The sequence below is a fragment of the Canis aureus genome, chromosome 29, assembly GCF_053574225.1.
Source record: "Canis aureus isolate CA01 chromosome 29, VMU_Caureus_v.1.0, whole genome shotgun sequence".
NCBI lineage: Eukaryota > Metazoa > Chordata > Mammalia > Carnivora > Canidae > Canis > Canis aureus.
The window spans coordinates 19,062,999-19,083,419 of NC_135639.1; the positions used below are offsets into that span (position 1 = coordinate 19,062,999).

Sequence of the window (20,421 nt, forward strand, 5' to 3'; positions counted from 1 at the left end):
AGAAGCATTCAGTCATGATGGTTCAAAAAGGAACACTTAATAATTCTCTTTGGAATGTCAAAGTAATCTTACTTCATATACAAGCTCATGGTGAAAATGAGGTACTTCCAATTCCTTAAGGCAATGTTCAGCTTCAGATATGTCTCCAGAGAGTAAATACTCTTTCAGCAGCATATCAATCTATCAAATTTAAAAATTGAAATGTTAGAATTCTTAATTTTTATTTTTTAAAGATTTTATTCATTCATTTTTTTAGAGAGAGAGCGTGAACGTGCCCATGCACATGTGGCACAGAGGGGCAAAGGCCAGAGGGAGAAAGAATCTGAAGCAAACGCCACACCCAGCACAGAACCTGTGGTGGGGCTCCATCCCACAAATGCCAGACCAGGACCTGAACCAAAACCAAAATTCTGATGCTCAACCAACTAAGCAACCAAGGCACCCCTAAAATTCCTAATTTTTACCAAAAAGAATTGCTTTTTGCCTATATGATTTATTTACTCTCAAAGCAGATTACAAACAGCTGTGTAAGAACATAGAGACTTGACACTATTACAAGTTTTTTTCATAATTAAAAAGTAAACCTCCAATTTTTAAGTGGTTCATAATTATAAAGAGAATACAGTGCTTCAGTGTGTCTTAATGATCACTGAGATCTAGTAGTCTTTAGATGTACGTGGCTTGCGCTGTAACCATAGTACTTCAGTGCTCACTATAAAACAAGGGATTTTAAAGACCACTAGAGGGCACTGACTGAAAGTCTCAAAATATATTTTTAATAAAGTGTCACAAACTTTCACTTCCATCAGGATGACCTTAAACAGTCCACTAGCAGCCAAAAAATGAGTGATGATAATAGAGCTTTACTATACAGAGGAAAATGTTTATATACTTTCTCTTCTCTACAGCTAAGGATTTGAAACCCATTATCTAAGATGTTCATCAGCAATTCTGCTTCTAGTTGTAGCTAAAGAGGCAAGACTTGACTTTCTTGTTCAAACACAATAACCTCTATGACTCCAGAGAAAAGGTGAAAAAGTTTTCCAGCACAAGCACTTCAATCAGAATGTTCTTCCCTATAGTTTTAACTGCCTGTTAAAATCACCTCTGCACCCAGTACATGCTCAATGAATGCAGGCTGTTAATAATCTCATTTAAGTCTCTTTGACTTCAACTCCTGCGATGTATTTTCATGAAAGGTAAAATAAAATTTGATCAATAGAAAACATCCTAATAATTCCTATTATCCTGCTTTAGGAAAGTAAATATTTAAAGCATGGCATTTGACTAAAGTGTTTTTATTTTATAATTATAAGGTAATACATTTATTATTTAAATTATATTACTTATTATAGTTTTGTAACTTTGTTATGCAACTTAAAGTATTTAAATGTTTCCTATCGGGTTCCATGCATTTTTCTAGAATAATTATTTTTTTAATATTTTATTTATTTATTCATGAGAGAGAGGGAGAAACCCAGGCAGAGGGAGAAGCAGGCTCCCTATGGGGAACCTGATGTAGGACTCGATCCCAGGATGCCCTGAGCCAAAAGCAGATGCTCAACCACTGAGCCACCCACGTGCCCTAGAATGATAAATTATAAAAACATGTATACATTTCTAAAAGTCCTCTTGGTCCAACTATCCTCCCATGTAAAAATAAATGACAATCCAGATCATGTCAACCTCACACTCCTTTTATTGGTAGTTTTATTTCAACTTTTATCTTGACTATTTTTTGGTTGAGATAATTCACATAAAATAGTTTGGCAGTCTCTCAAAATACTAATTTTAGGGGAGTACTGCCATCTTTTTTTTTAAGTTTTTTTTTTTCTTAGTAATCTCTACACCCAGTATGGGGCTCAAACTCATAACCCTGAGAGCAAGAGTCACAAGCTCCTCCACCTGAGAAAGCCAGGTGCTCTGACCATTATGATCTTAACGATATTATGTCTTCCAATCCATAAACACAGGATATTTGGATATCTTTCTACTTATTTAGGTGTAATTCATTTCAACAATGTTTTGCAGTTTTTGTGTACAAGAACTGCACTGCTTTTGTTAAATTTATTCTTAAGCATTTTAGTATTCTTTTTATTCTATTGTAAAAGCAACTGTTTCTTAATTTCACTTCATATCATTCATTGCTAGTGTACAGAACTAGAACTGAATATTGTATACTGATCTTATATTCTACAACCTTGAATTCATTTATTTTGTTGACAGTTTGGTTGTTTTCTTTTTTTTTTTTTTTGTAGATTCATATTTTCTGTATACAGATCATGTCATCTCAGAACAAATAGTTTTACTTCTTCCTTTCCCATCTAGATGCCTTTTATGTAATTTTGACAAAATGCTGATATCTTGACTGTGTTTATACCTCAATCTTCCTAACAACTTGAAAAAATTTTTAAAAGCAAATATTGTGATCATGATATTACAAACACCAGCTTATCTACCTTAAGATATAGAAAAGCAAACTGGTCAAAAATCTGTACTTTCAGCTCCTTAACCCCCAAACTAGAAACGCATATCATTAAAAGATTAAATATCAAAACTCTAGTCACATGAAAAGATTATACTAAAAAATCAGAAGCACATGAGCTATAAATCTTCTAATTTTCTTAACAATCTGCAAAAAGATTACTTTTTCTCGTTTCCTGTTACAGAATATTACTTTATTGCCAGAAAAAAAATCCATAGATAATAAATCTTGCATTTTAATGCAATAAATAATTTTTACTTTTAAAGCATGCATACAAGTAGTGAATTTCCTTACAAAAATTTACTACTCTGATCTACCCTAGTGTTCATAATTCATCACTTATGATCTAAGAGTATCCAGTTTCAAACTATTCATATATAAAAATATAGTTCTTTATTGAATAACTTAGGAAGTCTTATTTTGACAGTATCTGAAAAATTTTAAATATCAATATAAAAAGGATTTCAGGCATTCCTTTGAGGTTCAAATACAGCCCTCCTTTGAAAGCCCTTTTAACTTAGTCTTACTTTTAAGTCAGAAACCATAAAAATTTAATAACAATTATATAATTATTGTATAATTTATAGCACCAGGATATAAAGCCAAATATATGAAGGTTATCCAATTTTCCATCAGTAGCTTTAAGCCTGAACTTAATTTTTCTCTGCAAAAATGCCAGCTAGAGGGCATAGTTTACTTATCTAAAGAAATACATGTAAATTAAGTTAAAGACAATACCCAGTAGTTACCTCTTTAACAAGATGATTAACAGACTGCTGTCCACCTCCAGAACCCCACACGCTGTCTTTGCGCTTTCCACCTTTAGACATACTCAGGAGCACAGTAGCCTTGTCCAGAGCAGCTCTATCAAAAAAAAAAAAAAAAAAAAAACACACACACAATAACAACAAATATCTGTGACAACTTGGACATGTTTGAGGCTGATTTAAAAGTTTTGTTTTTGTTTTTTTTTTAAGATTTTATTTATTTATTCATGAGAGACACAGAGAGAGAAGCAGAGACATAGGCAGAGGGAGAAGCAGGCTCCCTTCAAGGAGCCTGATGTGGGACTTGACCCTGGACCCTAGGATCACACCCTGAGCCAAAGGCAGATGCTCAACCGCTGAGCCACCCAGGCATCCCTAAAAGTTTTCATGTAACATGAAAGCAACCTAAAACTCAAAAGTCTTTTAAAAAGCAACTTTTTAAAATAAAAAGTTGGGAGCAAAAAAAAAAAAAGTTACTTTTTTCATTATTCTCATACTCATTTTTATTTCTCAGTCATAAAAAACTAAACTTATTACAAAATAATTATACTAAGAAAAAACATTTTGCATAAAACTTAACTTTTACATAGATCTACGCCTTCCCACCAGGGCAATCATTGTACTCTGATCTGCGTAGTCCTAAAAAATTAAGTTAAGATCTATACCTAAGATCTAATACATGGCTAGGACCAAATCTATGTTTCTAGAAAATTCTAAAAATCATACAGATGACTCCCAAATATTACATTTAGCTTAAATTATACCAAAGACCAAGAGTGAAAAAACACTATTTCCTAATATTGCTGTAGCAGATAAATATAAAATAGGAAATAGGGCTCCTTTGTTAATACTATCCATCTTATCAGAATATTAAATAATTACAGAACGTAAAATCTTGAACAGACCTTAAATATTCTCAGTGCAATCTTCCATTTTATAAATAAGGAAACTGAGGCCCAGGGAAGAGAGGTGTGACATAAAGGTAGCTGATGGTTTAGCTAAGATCCCAAACTTCTACATTATAATATATCTTCTTCCTGTTAATATCATGTCAACAATCTCTCAATTTTAGCAGTGGAGAATGCACACAAATGACAGATGTCTACAATGTCTGATTAATTCAAATATCATTTCAATAAATCCTGTAGAATTTTCCCCTTTTGAAATTCTAAGTAGGAAAATTAATTTACTTACCTAGCCTGTACACAATCTACAGTTCCTTTGTAACTATCAATATAGGTATTACATAAAATTCCATCTCCAACAGCTCTAGCAATAAACTGGCCCACCAACTACAATAAGAAAAAAAAAAGCTATATAAAACACCCTAAAATAAACCTTTACAGGACACAATTTCTAAACACACCAATGATGAAGACTGACTGAATTACACAGTCAATATCTAAGACATGTCGGAACATTCAAAGACATCAATTTAGCACCTGCTAGTTATGGTTGGCTTATGCTCCCACATCTTAACCTTCAAGATAAGTACCATAGGGCAGACACACATCAGTTTTGCTCAATACTGAATTTCCCAATACCTGCCTGAAACATAGTATAGTCAAAAATATTTGTTAAGCCAATGGCCTAAATTCAAGAGAAAACTCTCTTCTAGAATCAAACAAAAACATAGGACTAGGTTTTCTCAAAAAATTCTTTGATCAAAATAATTTATTGTATGGAGAAAACTTTGTGTAGAAGTTTCTATCTAAAAGTATATTCATAGAATTATTTATGTTTGTTGTTGTTAAAGTCAGCTCCACATCCAATGTAAAACTTGAGCTCATGACCCTGAGACCAAAAGTCACCTATTCCACAGATTGAACCAACCAGGCACTCCTTTTCATAGCATTATTGCTTACAAAAATTAGAAACGACTCTAGTGTCCAACAATAAGGGTATGGTTAAATGATACATAAGATGGTATACTATGTGGTCATTAGGGAATACATTTACCACATTTTATGGTGTAAGAAAAATGAAGTTTATAAAATAGCACATACAGTATAATTTCATTTTTAAAACAAAAAATACAAGGATATATAAAAATCATACATGAAAAATCATACCCACAGAAAGTAAAACAGATTTAACACCAAAATGTTAATAGTTAACAATGGTTATTTTTGCTGGCCTTTCTTCCTTTTGACTTTATTTTTCAAAAATTCTATAATATGTATTTATGTAATCAGGTTTTTAATATGAGTATTGCTATAAAAAGCAAAAAAAAGTCCATACCTGAATCATAGCTCAATACCTTACACAGACTACCATCAGTCATAGGAAAGTATAACAGAAACAGTATAACAGAAACAGAATTAACTGACCTATAACTCTATTCCTAAATTAAACTCCTACCTTGATTTAAAACTTTGGTCAATAGCAGCAATTTCACATATTTTCATTGTCAAACCAGAAAGTCACATTATAGTATCAGCATGTATCAAATCTAATAAAAATATAAGGCTCTGAGGACAGAATCTAAACAGCAACATAAATCATGAATTTTCTAATTTCCCCACAAAGCTATAAAAGAGAACAGACTTATTTATGATTCTTTTTTTTATGATTCTTTTTATAGTAAACATCACTCAAGCCAATTCAATCTTCAATTAGAACAATCTACATATTTTTGAAATCCTAGCTCATACAATAGCTTAATCACATATAATAGAGAATATAAAGACAGCAAAAGCAATGAACTACAAACTATACAGAGCATGGGTGGAAAAGCAAAATATAAAATTATAGTATGATGAAAACTGTGTTTGAAAACGAAAAAGAAAAGAAAAACAGCTAGACAAAAATACACTAAAATGTCAGAGGGCTATTTTTGTGTGGTAAAAAATACAGGTCATTTTGTCCTCTTTATCTACTAAAATTTCCTAGGAACATGAATTATTTCTATAATTGGAAGTGTAGTGGGGAAGAGAATGAATAAAAAGAAGAGCCATACAAACCTGTGGTGCTCTAGGAGTATCCAATGCCAGTTCAGGTAGATCTTTCAATAATTTGTCAAATGATTTTTCTACATCATTTGTGCTCATTACTGTCCCACAAAGGTCAGAAAGCAGCTTAGATGTCATTTCTCTATGACTAGCCTTTCCCTCCAATGCCAAGGACACTGCCAACACTGGTACCCCACTCTTCATTTCACCAAGGTTTAAATCTCTTAGCATTTCCTATTAAAAAAGGAAAAAAAAAAAAACTAAAAAGTATGTCAATTGCTTTTAATTCAATATAATCTTATTTTTGAAAATTCAAGATTTTATCCATATATCCTTACCTTTTCCTCTGGAAGTAATCAGAAAAGCAGTCAATTTTGTAGAATAGGATAAATACATCTTTCTTTCTATGCATATAAATTAAATGCTGATCCATTTGGCAAGCTTTAACTATCTGAACATCACCGAACTCAAGAATGTGAATTATACCTAAAACAGTATTAAGCTATATACTGCTAATAAGTTTGATTTTAGGAATTAATTAACCCTGTGTCTTATAATTCTAAAAAATTTTTCTTATTTAAATAATCTCAAAACCAATATGGGGCTCAAACTCACAACCCCAAGATCAAGAGTCACATACTCTTCCAACTGAGCCAGTCAGGTGTTCCTAATTTCTAGGAATATTTTTTCTATGAATATTTGTGGTAAGATTCATTTCATATTATCATAAGCTGTTTATAGTCTACCTTTCCTCTAAGTTTTCTCTTCCCACTAAAGTTTACTTTATACTGTTCATATAAGTTTAAAAGAAGATCTTAAACCATTGTTTTTAAGTCAAGTTATTTCTTTAAATGCTGGGATTAAGTCAAATTTTCCTATTAAAAATATAATAGCTGCTAATACTAACTACTGTATATAATGTATCAAGCATTGTAACAGCCACTTTAGTTTCTATTATCTTATTTAAGACTCAACCCTTTCAGGGAGGTATCATCATACCCAAAGTAATGAAAAATTGAGTATTTGCTAAGGACATATAGCTGGAGTGGCCAAGTTGGAAGTTGAATATAGGCAGTATGTCCCTAGAGGCTAACTTGTAACTCAGTTACTCAGAGTAACTTAGAGTACCTTCCCTTTTACTTATAGATCTATCAAAGTATTTAAACCATGTTATACAGCTAAAAGGGTGCCAGAACTATTTTCACAGCCACCTAATGCTGTCCTTGTTAACAGTTTCTTCCCACTGAATTTCATCTCCTGAACTGTGCTTGCACTGACTCACTGCCTTTAAACATGATACTTCTCAGAACACCTGGGTAGCTCAGTGGTTGAGTGTCTACCTTTCGCTCAGGGTGTGATCTCCATGTCCTGGGATGGAGTCCCACATCAGGCTCCTACAGGGAGCCTGCTTCTCCCTCTGCCTATATCTGTTTCTCTGTCTCTCATGAATAAAAAAATAAAATCTTAAAAAATAAACAAACAAACAGGATACTTCTCCTTTCTGGAAAACTCTTCAACCATCTTACCCTGGCAAACTTCTAATCACTCTTATGTAGCTCAGAATCATCTCAATTTTATGCTTCCATAACACTGCGCTTATAGTACTACTCAGTTAATAAGTATACATAGTATACCACTAGTCCTATGCTAGGTAGATAGAATTTCATTTTTTTTTAAGATTTTTTATTTATTTATTCATGAGGGACAGAGAGAGAGAGAGAGAGAGAGAGAGAGAGAGAGAGGCAGAGACACAGGCAGAGGGAGAAGCAGGCTCCATGCAGGGAGCCTGATGTGGGACTTGATCCCAGGTCTCCAGGATCATGCCCTGGGCCAAAGGCAGATGCTCAACTGCTGAGCCATTGGGGCTGCCCTAGATAGGATTTCAATGGTCTGCCCCTATAATACTTAAACTCCACCTCTACAACAGAGGGCTTTACATTTTATTTTAATAATCTGTTTATAATATCATTTCTCCTCACTTGGCCAAGCTTCAGAAGGGCAAGAAAAACCTATTACAAATTCCTTCACATGGTATGTACTGAATGAATATTTGTTTTAGGAGCGCCTGGGTGGCTCAGTCTGTTAAGCATATGCCTTCTGCTCAGGTCATGATCCCAGGGTCCTGAGATTGAGCCACACGTCAGGCTCCCTGCTCAGTAGAGAGCCTGCTTCTCCCTCTCTCTCTCTGCTACTCCCCTGCTTGTGCTCTCTCTCTGTCAAATAAATAAAATCTTTGAAAAACCCAACAAATATTCATGTTCAAATCCTACAAATCTAAGGATATCAGATCTCATGGTATCAGACAAACTAAGAAAGCCCAGTATGAAGTATAAGAGTCTAAATTATAAAAGCCTTCATGGGATCCCTGGATGGCACAGCAGTTTGGCGCCTGCCTTTGGCGCCAGGTGATCCTGGAGACCTGGGATCAAGTCCAGGATCAAGACCTGGGATCACCTCCAGGTGATCCTGGAGACCTGGGATCAAGTCCCACGTCTGGCTCCCTGCATGGAGCCTGTGTCTCTGCCTCTCTCTCTGTGTCGATCATAAATAAATAAATTTAAAAAAAAAAAATCATAAAAGCCTTCAAAGAATTGCAATTTGAAAAAAAAGGGGGGAAGGCCTGGGTGGCTCAGTGGTTGAGCATCTGCCTTTGGCTCAGGGCATGATCCTGGGGTCCTGGGATTGAGTCCCACATCAGGCTCCCTGCAGGGAGCCTGCTTCTCCCTCCACCGATGATGTCTCTGCCTCTCTCTCTGTCACTCTCATGAATAAATAAATAAAATCTTAAAAAAAAAAAAAGTTGCCATTTTAGTACTTCAAGTCTGTAATCCTAGTTAGGTAGCTTTATTTTACCTTTTTAGATATACTTTATGAACAATTCATAACAGGAAATATTCCCGTGCAAATTATGTTTCTTTTTTTTTTTTTTAAGATTTTATTAATGTATTCATGAGAGACACAGGGAGAAGCAGAGACATAGGCAAAGGGAGAAGCAGGCTCCCTGCAGGAAGTCCAATGTGGGACTTGATCCTGGAGTTCCGGAGGCGAAGGCAGACGCTCAACTGCTGAGCCACCCAGGCATCCTACAAATTATGTTTCAAAAATACACTTTTTCTCTTGGTTTCTGCATATATTCTTTTTCAAATCTTTGTATCTATGTTCTCTTTCTTTTGGATAGACTACAAAGATAAATTTTATCTTAATCCTGAGCATTTAAATGAATGTCAAAAAAAATAGAACTAAATCAGTCATTTTTAACTGAGATCCTTAAAGAGGTTTAAGAAGGTCTATAGATAAAAAAAAAAAAAAAAAAAAAAAAAAAAGAAGGTCTATAGATGCTAGAAATTATTAGTATTATTTTATACACTATAAATTATAAAAATATATAACTACAATAATTGTTAAAATATTACTGTGCTGTTTTTCAGGGGAAAAAATGGCATATAGCCCTCATCACATGCCAAAAAAGAAAGAGCTAATCTATATTAAAGAAATTTTACTCCACTTCTTAGAAATTCATTTATGCAAAAGAAAATGCTTAAACTTGGGACGCCTGGGTGGCTCAGCGGTTGAGCATCTGCCTTCAGATCAGGGCATGATTCCAGAGTTCCGGGATCGAGTCTCACATCAGGCTCCCCGCAGGGAGCTTGCTTCTCCCTCTGCCTGTGTCTCTGCTACTCTCTGTGTCTCTCATGAATAAATGAAACCTTTAAAAAAAATACTTATTTTGTGATTCAAGATCATTTTGGATATGATGTTTTTCTTTTAACAGTGTTTTCTTTACTATATTAAATAAATCATACTTCCAATTTTAAACCTACCGCAACTTCATTAGTATCTCCATGCTCAAAATATTCCTGTATGATTGGTGTTAAAGTCTTCTCAAATGCTGTTTCATCCAAAGGCAAAACTACAGTTTCATAAACACAGTTCTCCTGGGAGGGAAAGAGTTATAAATTAATGGACGTAACGATTCAGACAATATTAGAATATTTAGCAAAGATTCTATGGTATTTGAGTCCTACATTTTTTCATGTTCTCTTAGAAATATTTCCATGTTCAACAATTAGCTAAAATAGTTATACAAACAATATGGAATAAAAACAATATAATTTCCGGTCTGTAATTCTCATCACCTTGTGTTATTCTCATGCAAAGACAGTACTTCAAAACAGATGTCATGATGTCTGGGATTTGTTTCAAAATAATCCAGAGCCTGGGGTGCGGAATGCATGCAGGGGGATACAAGAGGAAAAATATATGGAGGTACAGGATAAAACAAGATTAACCATGAGTTATTAATTATTGAAGTTGGTAAAGCTGGGAGATGAGTACAAGCATTTTCGTTATACTATTCTACTTATTGTCTAAGTTAGAAATTTTCCATTAAAAATATATATGTTCATTATAAAATCTGTTAAAAATTTACACCCTCTTGGATCTAAGTGAAATAAGCTAAGTGAAATAAGGCTAAGACAAATACCATATGATTTCACTCGTATGTGGAATCAAAAGCAAGTAAACAAAAAAAGAATCAGACTTGTAAACCCAGAGAACAAACTGACAGTTGCCAGAGGGGAGGGGCCTCCAGCTATGGAAGGAGCAAGTTATGGGAATAAAAGGTACAGCATAAGGAAGAAAAACAAAATTTACATTCTCAACACTGAAAAAAAGATAGTAGAAAAAAGATAATCCCAAAATAAAATTTACCACAGAGTTACCATCCTAAACAGTAATATTTTAAAAGGAACCTCATATCTATAAATCTTATGATGTTCAAAAGAATATACATTCTTCCCAGTTATCATTACCAAAGAAACTCTGTTGTATTACCTCAACAGAATTTATCGAAAAACAGTCAACTTGGGGCACCTGGGTGGTTCAGTTGGTTAAATGTCTGGTCAGCTTTGGCCATGACCCCAGGGGCCTGGGACTGAACCTTGATCAGGCTCCCTGCTCAACAGAGAATGTGCTTCTCCCTCTGTCCCTCCCCCCACTCATACCCATTCTCCCCCCACTCCAGCTCCCACCAAAATTAATAAAATCTTTTTTAAAAAAAGTCAATCCAATAATCCTACATGAATCGGTAAAGACCTACTTTTGACTTCAGAAATGAAGTGAAAATTACGCATATATCAGTTAATTTGGTTTCCTAATCCAAAATTTACCTAAAACTCTGAAAGTACTGAGTGTATGTATGATTTAGATACACTAATGTATGTGTATACACATATATACACACACACTATAAATCATATATACATAATGTGACAGGCACCAAGTACAGATACAGAATGTATGATTTGACAAATGTATGAGTAAACTACAGACCTAAAGTAAAAAAAATTGTATTTTAAACACAGATTAAAAAAAAAAAAAGACATGGATACCTGGTCATCATCATAGTTAGGATCTTTCACATCCACCTCTTCCACATCATACACCTGTCCGGGTGTACCCCATACACCTTTGCCTCCTGCACCACCTGAAAAAGTTTAGAAATGAGAAAGAAAAGACCAAAACTTCATAGTTCATAAATTTTTATTGAAATCTGAAATAATTCTAGATATTCAGATATTAAATAATAGTTTAAAAACTGTAATTTCTGTTCCAGTTTTTTCCAGTTGAGTTATACTTTAAACCTCTTTTTTCTCTAATCCCTGCTTTTTCAGTAATTATTAAATATAACATATTTCTAAAACATTGAGTTGAAATAGCTTACAGTTAAAACTAAAAAGGCAGATGCTTTAAAATGAAAGCAAAAACAAAACAAAAATCAGAAAAATAACTATTATCAGGGACCCCACGGGATGTGATGATATAGCTGAACTCTAAATTTTATTTGACATTTCATAAGACCAAAACAAAAAGAAATACGTTGGGCCAATAAGAGGTGGCATAGAAAACTCAATAAAGGAGAAATTATTTGACAAAGCACAGTTTCCACTCTGTTTTTTCAATGTTTTGGGTTTTTTTGTTTTTGTTTTTTTTTTTTGTTTTTTCAATGTTAAATACTTTTTAAATGTAATAATACATATTAACTACCCTTGACAACTAGCAATGTTATGAATAACTAAGCTATTTAAGCATTAACTGCACTGATCATTTTCTCTGTACTTTTTTTTTTAAGATTTTATTTATTTATTCATGAGAGAGACAGAGACAGAGAGAGAGAGGCAGAGGGAGAAGCAGGCTCCATGCAGGGAGCCTGACATGGGACTTGATCCCCGGGTCCCCAGGATCACACCCTGGGCTGAAGGCAGCACCAAGCTGTTGAGCCACCTGAGTTGCCCTTTCTCTGTCCTTCTATATACAAACTGACCAGCTGAAGTTTAACAATTCCAATTTTCAAGGTGGTTTGTCTACAAAAACTTATTGAAGTATTTTTATAACGCTTAATAGATTGTATAATTTTTTAAGAACTTTCCAGTATCACCAATTTCTTTGAGGTTGTAGTTATACCAAGACTAGAGCAAAACAGAATCTGATTACTAGGATTCATTCTGATCCAACCAATGGTTGTAGAGTCATTCAGCAAGAGTAAAAGTTTTTGACCAATCACAAAAACATTTTACATGAATCCTAGGCTATAAATTGAAGTTCACACCATTCAGAAGCTGTGAAATCCCCAAATTGTATCAAAATCCTACCACAGACCAAAGCTAACATCCCTCATCAACAAATACTTAAGTATCTACAACTGCTCATCACTACTCCAGGCACTAGACATGGCAGTGAAATAGACCAGTCTACTATAGTTTCCAAAAGATACTACAACCTGGCTGGCTCACTTGGTAGAGCATGCAACTCTTCTTGACCTTGGAGTTACAGGTTCAAGCCCCATGTTAGGTAATAAAGATTACTTAAAAAATAAAATCTTGTAATAAATTACATTGAATGAATGAAAGGATGGATAGTAAGAAAAGAACGAACAAACTTGGAACTTGGATCTACGAAATCATTAAAATTCTGTTTCAGTTATTACCAATCTAATTTATATTTATCTAATTTATATTTATCATGTATTCTTTAAAAGGACATAATTACATTCATTAGATAATAGGTATGATCAATTTTTTAAACTTTTGTTTATTAAGTAATCTCTACCTGCAATGAGGGACTCAAATTCATGACCCCAAGATCAAGAGTGACATACTCCACTGACTGAGCTAGCCAGGTGCCCCAGGTATGATGAATTTCTGACCCTACTTTCAAGCAAGTTAGAGAACACATGTACAATTCCTAACTGTACAAAAAAAACCCATGTGTATTTTGTGAAAATAATAAAGTTCTGTTCCAAAAAATAATCTCCTCCGAAAAATCACTCAATTTAAGGAAAATGTGGGATGGTCTTCAGATTACTTTGTAAAAATATACATAAATCATAAAATCTTGCATTATCATTGTTTAAGTTTCTTACATTCCTGGAACAAGGAAACCATCATGTAAAGAACCAGCTATACTGTTTTCTATTTGTTTCCTCAGACATGGAATATACCAACCTTTCTTTGGTAGTCCTCTTCCTTTCCCAGATCTGGATCGCCTATCTAGCAACCTTCCCTTTGGACTGGTTGGTACAGTTACTCCACTTCTAAGGGCTTCGCTTCCATTATCACTGACTGAATCGCCTCTGCCAGAGTCCCGGGATGAGTTTTTCCTCAGGCGCCTTTTTGCCTTGGCATTAATTCTAGCTTCATTAATGGAGGATGCCGAAATCCAATTTCCATTGATCTCATTTTTTATTTCCTCAGTCCCAGCATTTTCTTCATCACCAGAAAAGAGAGAGTCGCTTAAATTATCAGGATCTTAAAAAGGAAAATGAAAAAAGAAAATTCTACATAAGTACTTTTTTTTTCTACATAAGTACTTTTTCTACATAAGTACTTTAATCATCCACTGTTATACCAGTTATCATTACAAGTTATATTAGTTGAAGCACATGAAATTACTATTTTTTAGGTCAGTAACTCACATATTGGCAATTTCATATGATTCCCTCTAATAAATGACAACTAAACAGGACTGCTTGTTACATTATCATAGAAAGTAAACTAAGACAGTGAATTTTAATGAACAGAGTTTAATGAAAGCATGTTATCTCACATGTTTAGAAAATAACATCTATGTTAATATACAACCATATTTAGACTTTTGTGAGCTAAGAGAGTTAAGTAATTGGAGATAGTAAGAAAATACTAAGAATCCTGAAAGAAGAAAGATAAATATTTACAGAATGCCTACTATCATTTACCAGGCATTGTGCTGGATGCTTTGTCATTTACCCACAAGTTTGAGAGCTAATTGTTACATACAGGATCATTAATACTGATAAGGAAACTAAGGCTGAGAGTATTTAAATAATGTGCCAAACATCGCCTGATTAACTACAGACAGTTGAAATATTACTAATTCAAAGAGCCTGAAAGGTATTTGGCAAATAAATGATCACATATGATTACTGAGCTGAATTGTTGAGGATTCACTGCTTTCAATAATAAAGCTTGAAAAAAAAAAAAAGTTTGCTTTCAAAGCTCTAATTCACTTCTAGAAGCTTGACTTATATTACTTATCATACTCGGAAAATCTTCCAGCCTATGTAAGATTTGTACATTATTCCCTGAAAAACAGCAACATAATTGGAGTTTCCAATGGTCTCATTTATTTTTTTTTAAGATTTTATTTATTTATTCATGATAGACATAGGGGGAGAGAGAGGCAGAGACACAGGCAGAGGGAGAAGCAGGCTCCATGCAGGGAGCCCGATGTGGGACTCGATCCCAGGACTCCAGGATCATGCCCTGGGCCAAAGGCAGGCGCCAAACCGCTAAGCCACCCAGGGATCCCCCAATGGTCTCATTTAGAATGTCATCCCCACTGCTCTTTTCACTTATCAAAATCCTTTAGGATATACTCAAGTTATTTTACCTCCATAAAAACTTTCCTAACAATTCTAGCCACAATAATACTAATGCCCACACACCATTCATTTACCTAATCATGGAAACACTTTGTTATTTCTATTTATGTAGCAGTCTTACTTTTCCAAATAAGTCATAAGCCTCAAAAGAGGAGCCATGCCTTTACCTGTACTTCTCTGGACCCTCAGCAACTAATAAGAGTATCCTTCATACTATCAATTCAAATGTCCATGGAGATCAATGGCATGAAGACTTTGGCTTTGCCCTGAAAACTTTCTATGTCAACAAGCTACTGAATTAGTTACCCTTGAGTCAGAGTTCTGTTCATTGTGGCTAACTCAAGTCAGAGCTGAATCCCTCAAATGGTCTTACATATCTCTAAATGTAATTAGACTATGTCAAGTCTATGTGTATAGGCTTTAACACATCTTAAGATAATATGTTGAAACTTAAAATTTCTTAAATCAATCTATAAAAAACATAGACGTGTTAAAATATTTGTAATTCTTGACAGAAAGTATAAAAGAACAAACACTGTGGTAATAAAAAACATAATTAAGTAGAGTCCAATTACATCATTAGTCTTCTAAATAGTCTCTATGCCTTCAATCTTCAAACCATTCTCAAACTGCATGAAAACTGATTTTCTAAAACAGGCCCCCGCTGAAAACCCTTTGAAGGTATTTCTACTAGGTCAAAATAAAACTTAAATTCATTACTTTGTAACTTAAGATCCTTCATGATCTTGCCCCTGCTTACATCATCTGAATAACTGCTGACCACTCTCACATTCAAACAGTCAGAGCTTAAATTTGATATCATAGATAGTGATAGGGGGATTAGTCTGAGAAAGGAATACAGATTAGGAAAAAAAGAAAGTACAAAATAGAAAAGCAGCTAAGAAAATCTTGCAATAAATTCATTCACTAACTGAAAAAATCAAGGGTAACAATTTGGGGGTAAAGTTACAATGAAATCAAAAAGAGCTTTTAAACAGACTAAAGAAGCATGAAATGAAATCTTAAAAGTTTTTAGACTAAGACAGGAAGTCAGAGTTAGAGAGTGAGTTTGCGACATCATCACAATCATCATTAACTACTACAACTACTAGTAGCAGTAGTAGTCGTAGCCGTAATGCAACTTCTTTTTTCATTATCATCATCCTTGTTACTACTAGATACCAGGTTCTATGCTAGGCACTTTACATATATGGTCTATAATCTTCATGAAGCTCCAAAATAAAACTGTTTATCTTCAATTTACAGATGGAAGATGTTTCACAGAGAAGTTACATATCTAAAAAAAGACTGTGGCCAGGATTCAAATCCACATTTAAATCTCAGATGACTGCAACTGTAAAAAATACAGAACTAGAGTAGAGCAGAGTAGTGACAGCTAAAGAGACAGGACAAGGGAGTGATTATTAAAAGAGAAAACAAGAAGAATAAGAGGAAGGAGCAAAAAAGACCAGAGATGAGACAAGTTAGATGGAATTTCAAGAGCATGCAAGTGATGAAAGTATTACATATTTACCTGTAACATACTGCTTTCATTATTCTATGACAGCAAACCACCAAACTCGTCCAGAAGATAAAGGACTTAAATTATAATGAAATGCTTTAAGCTGTCACTTGGAGTACTAAAGCATTCAATTTCAACATATTGGCCACAATTGAGTTTCATTTCAACTATTTTAAGATTTTATTTATTCATGAGAGATACAGAGAGGGAGGGGGAGAAGGGGAAGGGAGGGGGAGGCGGGGGGGGGAGAAAGGGGGAGATAGGGGGAGAGAGGTGGAGGCAGAGACACAGGCAGAGGGAGAAGCAGGCTCCATGCAGGGAGCCTGACGTGGGACTCAATCCCAGGTCCCCAGGATCATGCCCTGGGCTGAAGGCAGCGCTAAACCGCTGAGCCACCTGGGCTGCCATTTCAACTATTTTAATATCCTTCCAAGTATGTTTGTATGACTGCAGCAGAATATATTTAGATATATTTTATCTGTTAGAACTTATAATTTTTTTTAAAGATTTTATTTATTTATTTGAGAGAGTGACAGAGCAAGCATGAACAAGGTGGTGGGGGGATGGGCAGAGGGAGAAGGAGAAGCAGACTCCCCTCTGAGCAGGGAGCTGATGCGAGGCTTGATCCCAGGACCCTGGGATCATGACCTGAGCCGAAGGCAGATGCTTAACCACCTGAGCCACCCAGGCGCCACAGATCTTATAATTTTTAACCCATGTTTCTATCAATTACTCTTTTGTATTTTGCTACTCATATTTATCTGGTTTTTTAACGATTAACTTATTTGAGATAGAGAAAGTGTACATATGAGTGGTGGTGGAGCGTGTGGAAACAGAGAGAAATCCTCAAGCAGACTCCCCACTGAGCACAGGGCCCAATGCGCGGGACTCAATCCCAGAATCCGGAGATCATGACCTGAGCTGAAGTCAGGCGTCATTTGCACTTAACCAACTGAGCCACCCAGGTGCCCCTTATTTACCTAAGTTTTAGCTTCCATAAACCACTATTGATCTGACTTTAAGAAAACCAAAATGCAAAAATAAAAAACCTGAGTACATAATAGCAGTGACTTCAAAATTGTTTTCCACTGTGTACGAATTCCCCTTCTAAATTCTTTGGTATCATAAATAAACAAAAATCTTAAAAAAAAAAAGAAAAAGAAAAAGAAAAAAGGGGGGTAGGCTGAAACACCTGGGTGGCTCAGCAGTTGAACGCCTGCCTTCGGTTCAGGGTGTGATCCAGAGGGCCCAAGATCAAGTCCCATGTGGGGCTCCTTGCTGGGAGTCTGCTTCTCCCTCTGCCTACGTCTCTGTCTCTCATGAATAAATAAAAATCTTTAAATTCTCTGGTATCTCAGTAGTAATCAATCTAACTTATAGTATAACAGTACCAAACAATCAAATTTTCAATTAATGGTCCATTGATTGGCATAATTATAATTAATAATATTAGCACATTTTCATTAGTTACATACAAAATATGTGCTATGGACATGACACACACACTATGATGTCACTGAATCCTAACAATAAACCTATTGAGAGGGCATTTGTACCCCAGTTTTACATATGAGAAAACTGAAGGTCAGAGCAAATAATCTACTTCCCCAAAGTAACAGAGCTGGTCAAAGTAAAAGTTGAAGTTAATAGGCTAGTCTGATTTGGACTATTTGCTACAGGAGGAATTTGTAGCAAAGATCTGTCTTAGGCTCATTCAAGTATTAAAGAACTACAAGTCCTTTATATTAAGGCAGTTCTGGTCAGAGGCATCAAGAACAGGGTTAAAGAACTAGAACTTGTTATATACAGAAAGCAAAATATGTAAAATTTAGAATCGTGCTGTCTCACAGAAATATAATGCAGGCCAAATGTGTAATTTTAAATTTCCCAGTATCCATATTAAAAAGAAACAGGCAAAATCAATTTTTAATATATTTGATTTAATCAACTAGATCTATTACAGACTGAACACAGAGTTAATATAAAAAGTTAATGAGGTATTTCATTCATACTAAGTCTCAAGATCTAGAATGTGTTTGTACCTATAGTACATCTCAATTCAGACAAGTGACTTTTCAAGTGTGCAAGAGCCACATGTGGCTAGTAGCTATTGTACTGGGCAGTGCAAAAAATCAGTAATTATGTATATGTGAAATACATTCTTCAAATATATTCTTACCATCCCCACTTCAGTGAAGCAGGGACATGATACCCATTTATAACCCTAAAAAACAAGAACTCATATAGCTATTGTTTATAACAGCACCAAAATAATCATTAATTATTGCAGTAATTTTTTTCAACTATAATTTCCTACCACACATTTTTTTTAAAAACTATGTTTAAAGATTTTATTAATTTATTCATGAGAGACACACAGAGAGAGGCAGAGACAATAGGCAGAGGGAAAAGTAGGCTTCCCGTGGGAAGCCCGATGTGGGAATTGATCCCAGGACCCCGGGATCATGACTCAACCGCTGAGCCACCCAGGTGCCCTCCTACCACACTTTAAATCAGGTTTGTAAATACAAAATGGCAAAGACGTTTCAAAGTGTCGGTTCAGATCAAAGAAAACTATATAATTTGTACACACTAAATTAGAGTCACTGAAAAAAATAAAACTACTACAATATTAAAAAATGAAATATGGTAAGTATATTTAAATCACAAGAAGATCTTTTCAATACTAATAAAATTATACAGCAAAGAATTATCTAAAATATACCAACAGGAAAAGCTCTTACTATTCAGAATATTACAAAATCCTAATTAACTCTACAAAGATTATTCTGAAAGTTAGAAATACATTTTAAGTTGCCTGAAGTTACTCAACATTTAAACATCTATTCCACAGGGCAGCCCGGGTGGCTCAGCGGTTTAGCGCCTTCAGTCCAGGGTGCGATCATGGGATCCCAGGATCGAGTCCCATGTCGGGCTTCCTGCACGAGCCTGTTTCTCCCTCTGCCTGTGTCTCTGCCTCTCTCTCTCCCTCTGTCTCTCATGAATAAATAATAAAAATAAAATCAAATAAATAAATAAATAAATAAATAAATAAATAAATAAATAAATAAATATTAACATCTATTCCACAAAACCAATTTTATGATAATGTGCTATTGAAGTATCATGGAAAATCAAGAAAAATACCATCGGTAATATATAAATTATTAGGAAAGAGACCAAAGATACCAGTAGTAATTTATATTGTAGAAATCATTAGCTCATTTGAAAATATTAATGAACAGGTTCACTATTCTTCTCCACTATGTACCATACATAGTTTATTATAAATAGTGGAGAATAAGAAGGTATGGAATGTGAAAGGATGGGCAGAAAAATTAAGAACACATGAAGAATTTCTATAAAAATAGGAATCACAAACAATCTCAAAAATATAACTTGCATTCTTGTAGCATGATTAAGATGCCTTTTTCAAGTAAAGATGGTTTTAATACTGTATTTTCTCAAAATTTTGTAGGGCCTCACATATGCTCACAATATAGTCAAGGTTCAAAATATTCTTACATACCTGCAGGGTTTACATTCAGTATCTGCTCATTTTCTACATCCATCGTTCTTTAATGTTACTTGCACTGATTAAATTCCTATTGGAAGTCTTCCCTTGGGATCTATTTCCTTAAAAAGAAAAAAGTTTCAATGTTGTCCAAACTGACATAATTAATGTAAATTGAATTTTACTTAGTCACACTGTAAAAAAAATCAGACCATAATTTCATTTTTCAAAAAAGAGCTCTTTGAAAAATAGTTTACCACAATTA

At 34.5% G+C, this 20,421-nt stretch overlaps 1 protein-coding gene across 4 annotated transcripts in view; it reads right to left on the reverse strand.

Moving 5' to 3' along the window:
* Positions 1–20,421, reverse strand: part of PDCD4 (programmed cell death 4) — a 28,439-nt gene that overhangs the window by 3,805 nt on the left and 4,213 nt on the right. For 2 of the 4 annotated variants that reach the window (XM_077877646.1, XM_077877647.1), the window contains exons 2-9: positions 20,172–20,278; positions 13,706–14,008; positions 11,594–11,688; positions 10,025–10,138; positions 6,216–6,437; positions 4,447–4,544; positions 3,235–3,349; positions 73–180 (exon numbers count right to left, since the gene is read on the reverse strand). In XM_077877646.1, coding sequence (XP_077733772.1) covers positions 73–180; positions 3,235–3,349; positions 4,447–4,544; positions 6,216–6,437; positions 10,025–10,138; positions 11,594–11,688; positions 13,706–14,008; positions 20,172–20,214 — 1,098 coding nt within the window. In that variant the 5' untranslated portion in view covers positions 20,215–20,278. The remainder of the gene's footprint in view (positions 1–72; positions 181–3,234; positions 3,350–4,446; positions 4,545–6,215; positions 6,438–10,024; positions 10,139–11,593; positions 11,689–13,705; positions 14,009–20,171; positions 20,279–20,421) is intronic. The other 2 variants (XM_077877649.1, XM_077877648.1) reach the window with 1 other exon arrangement.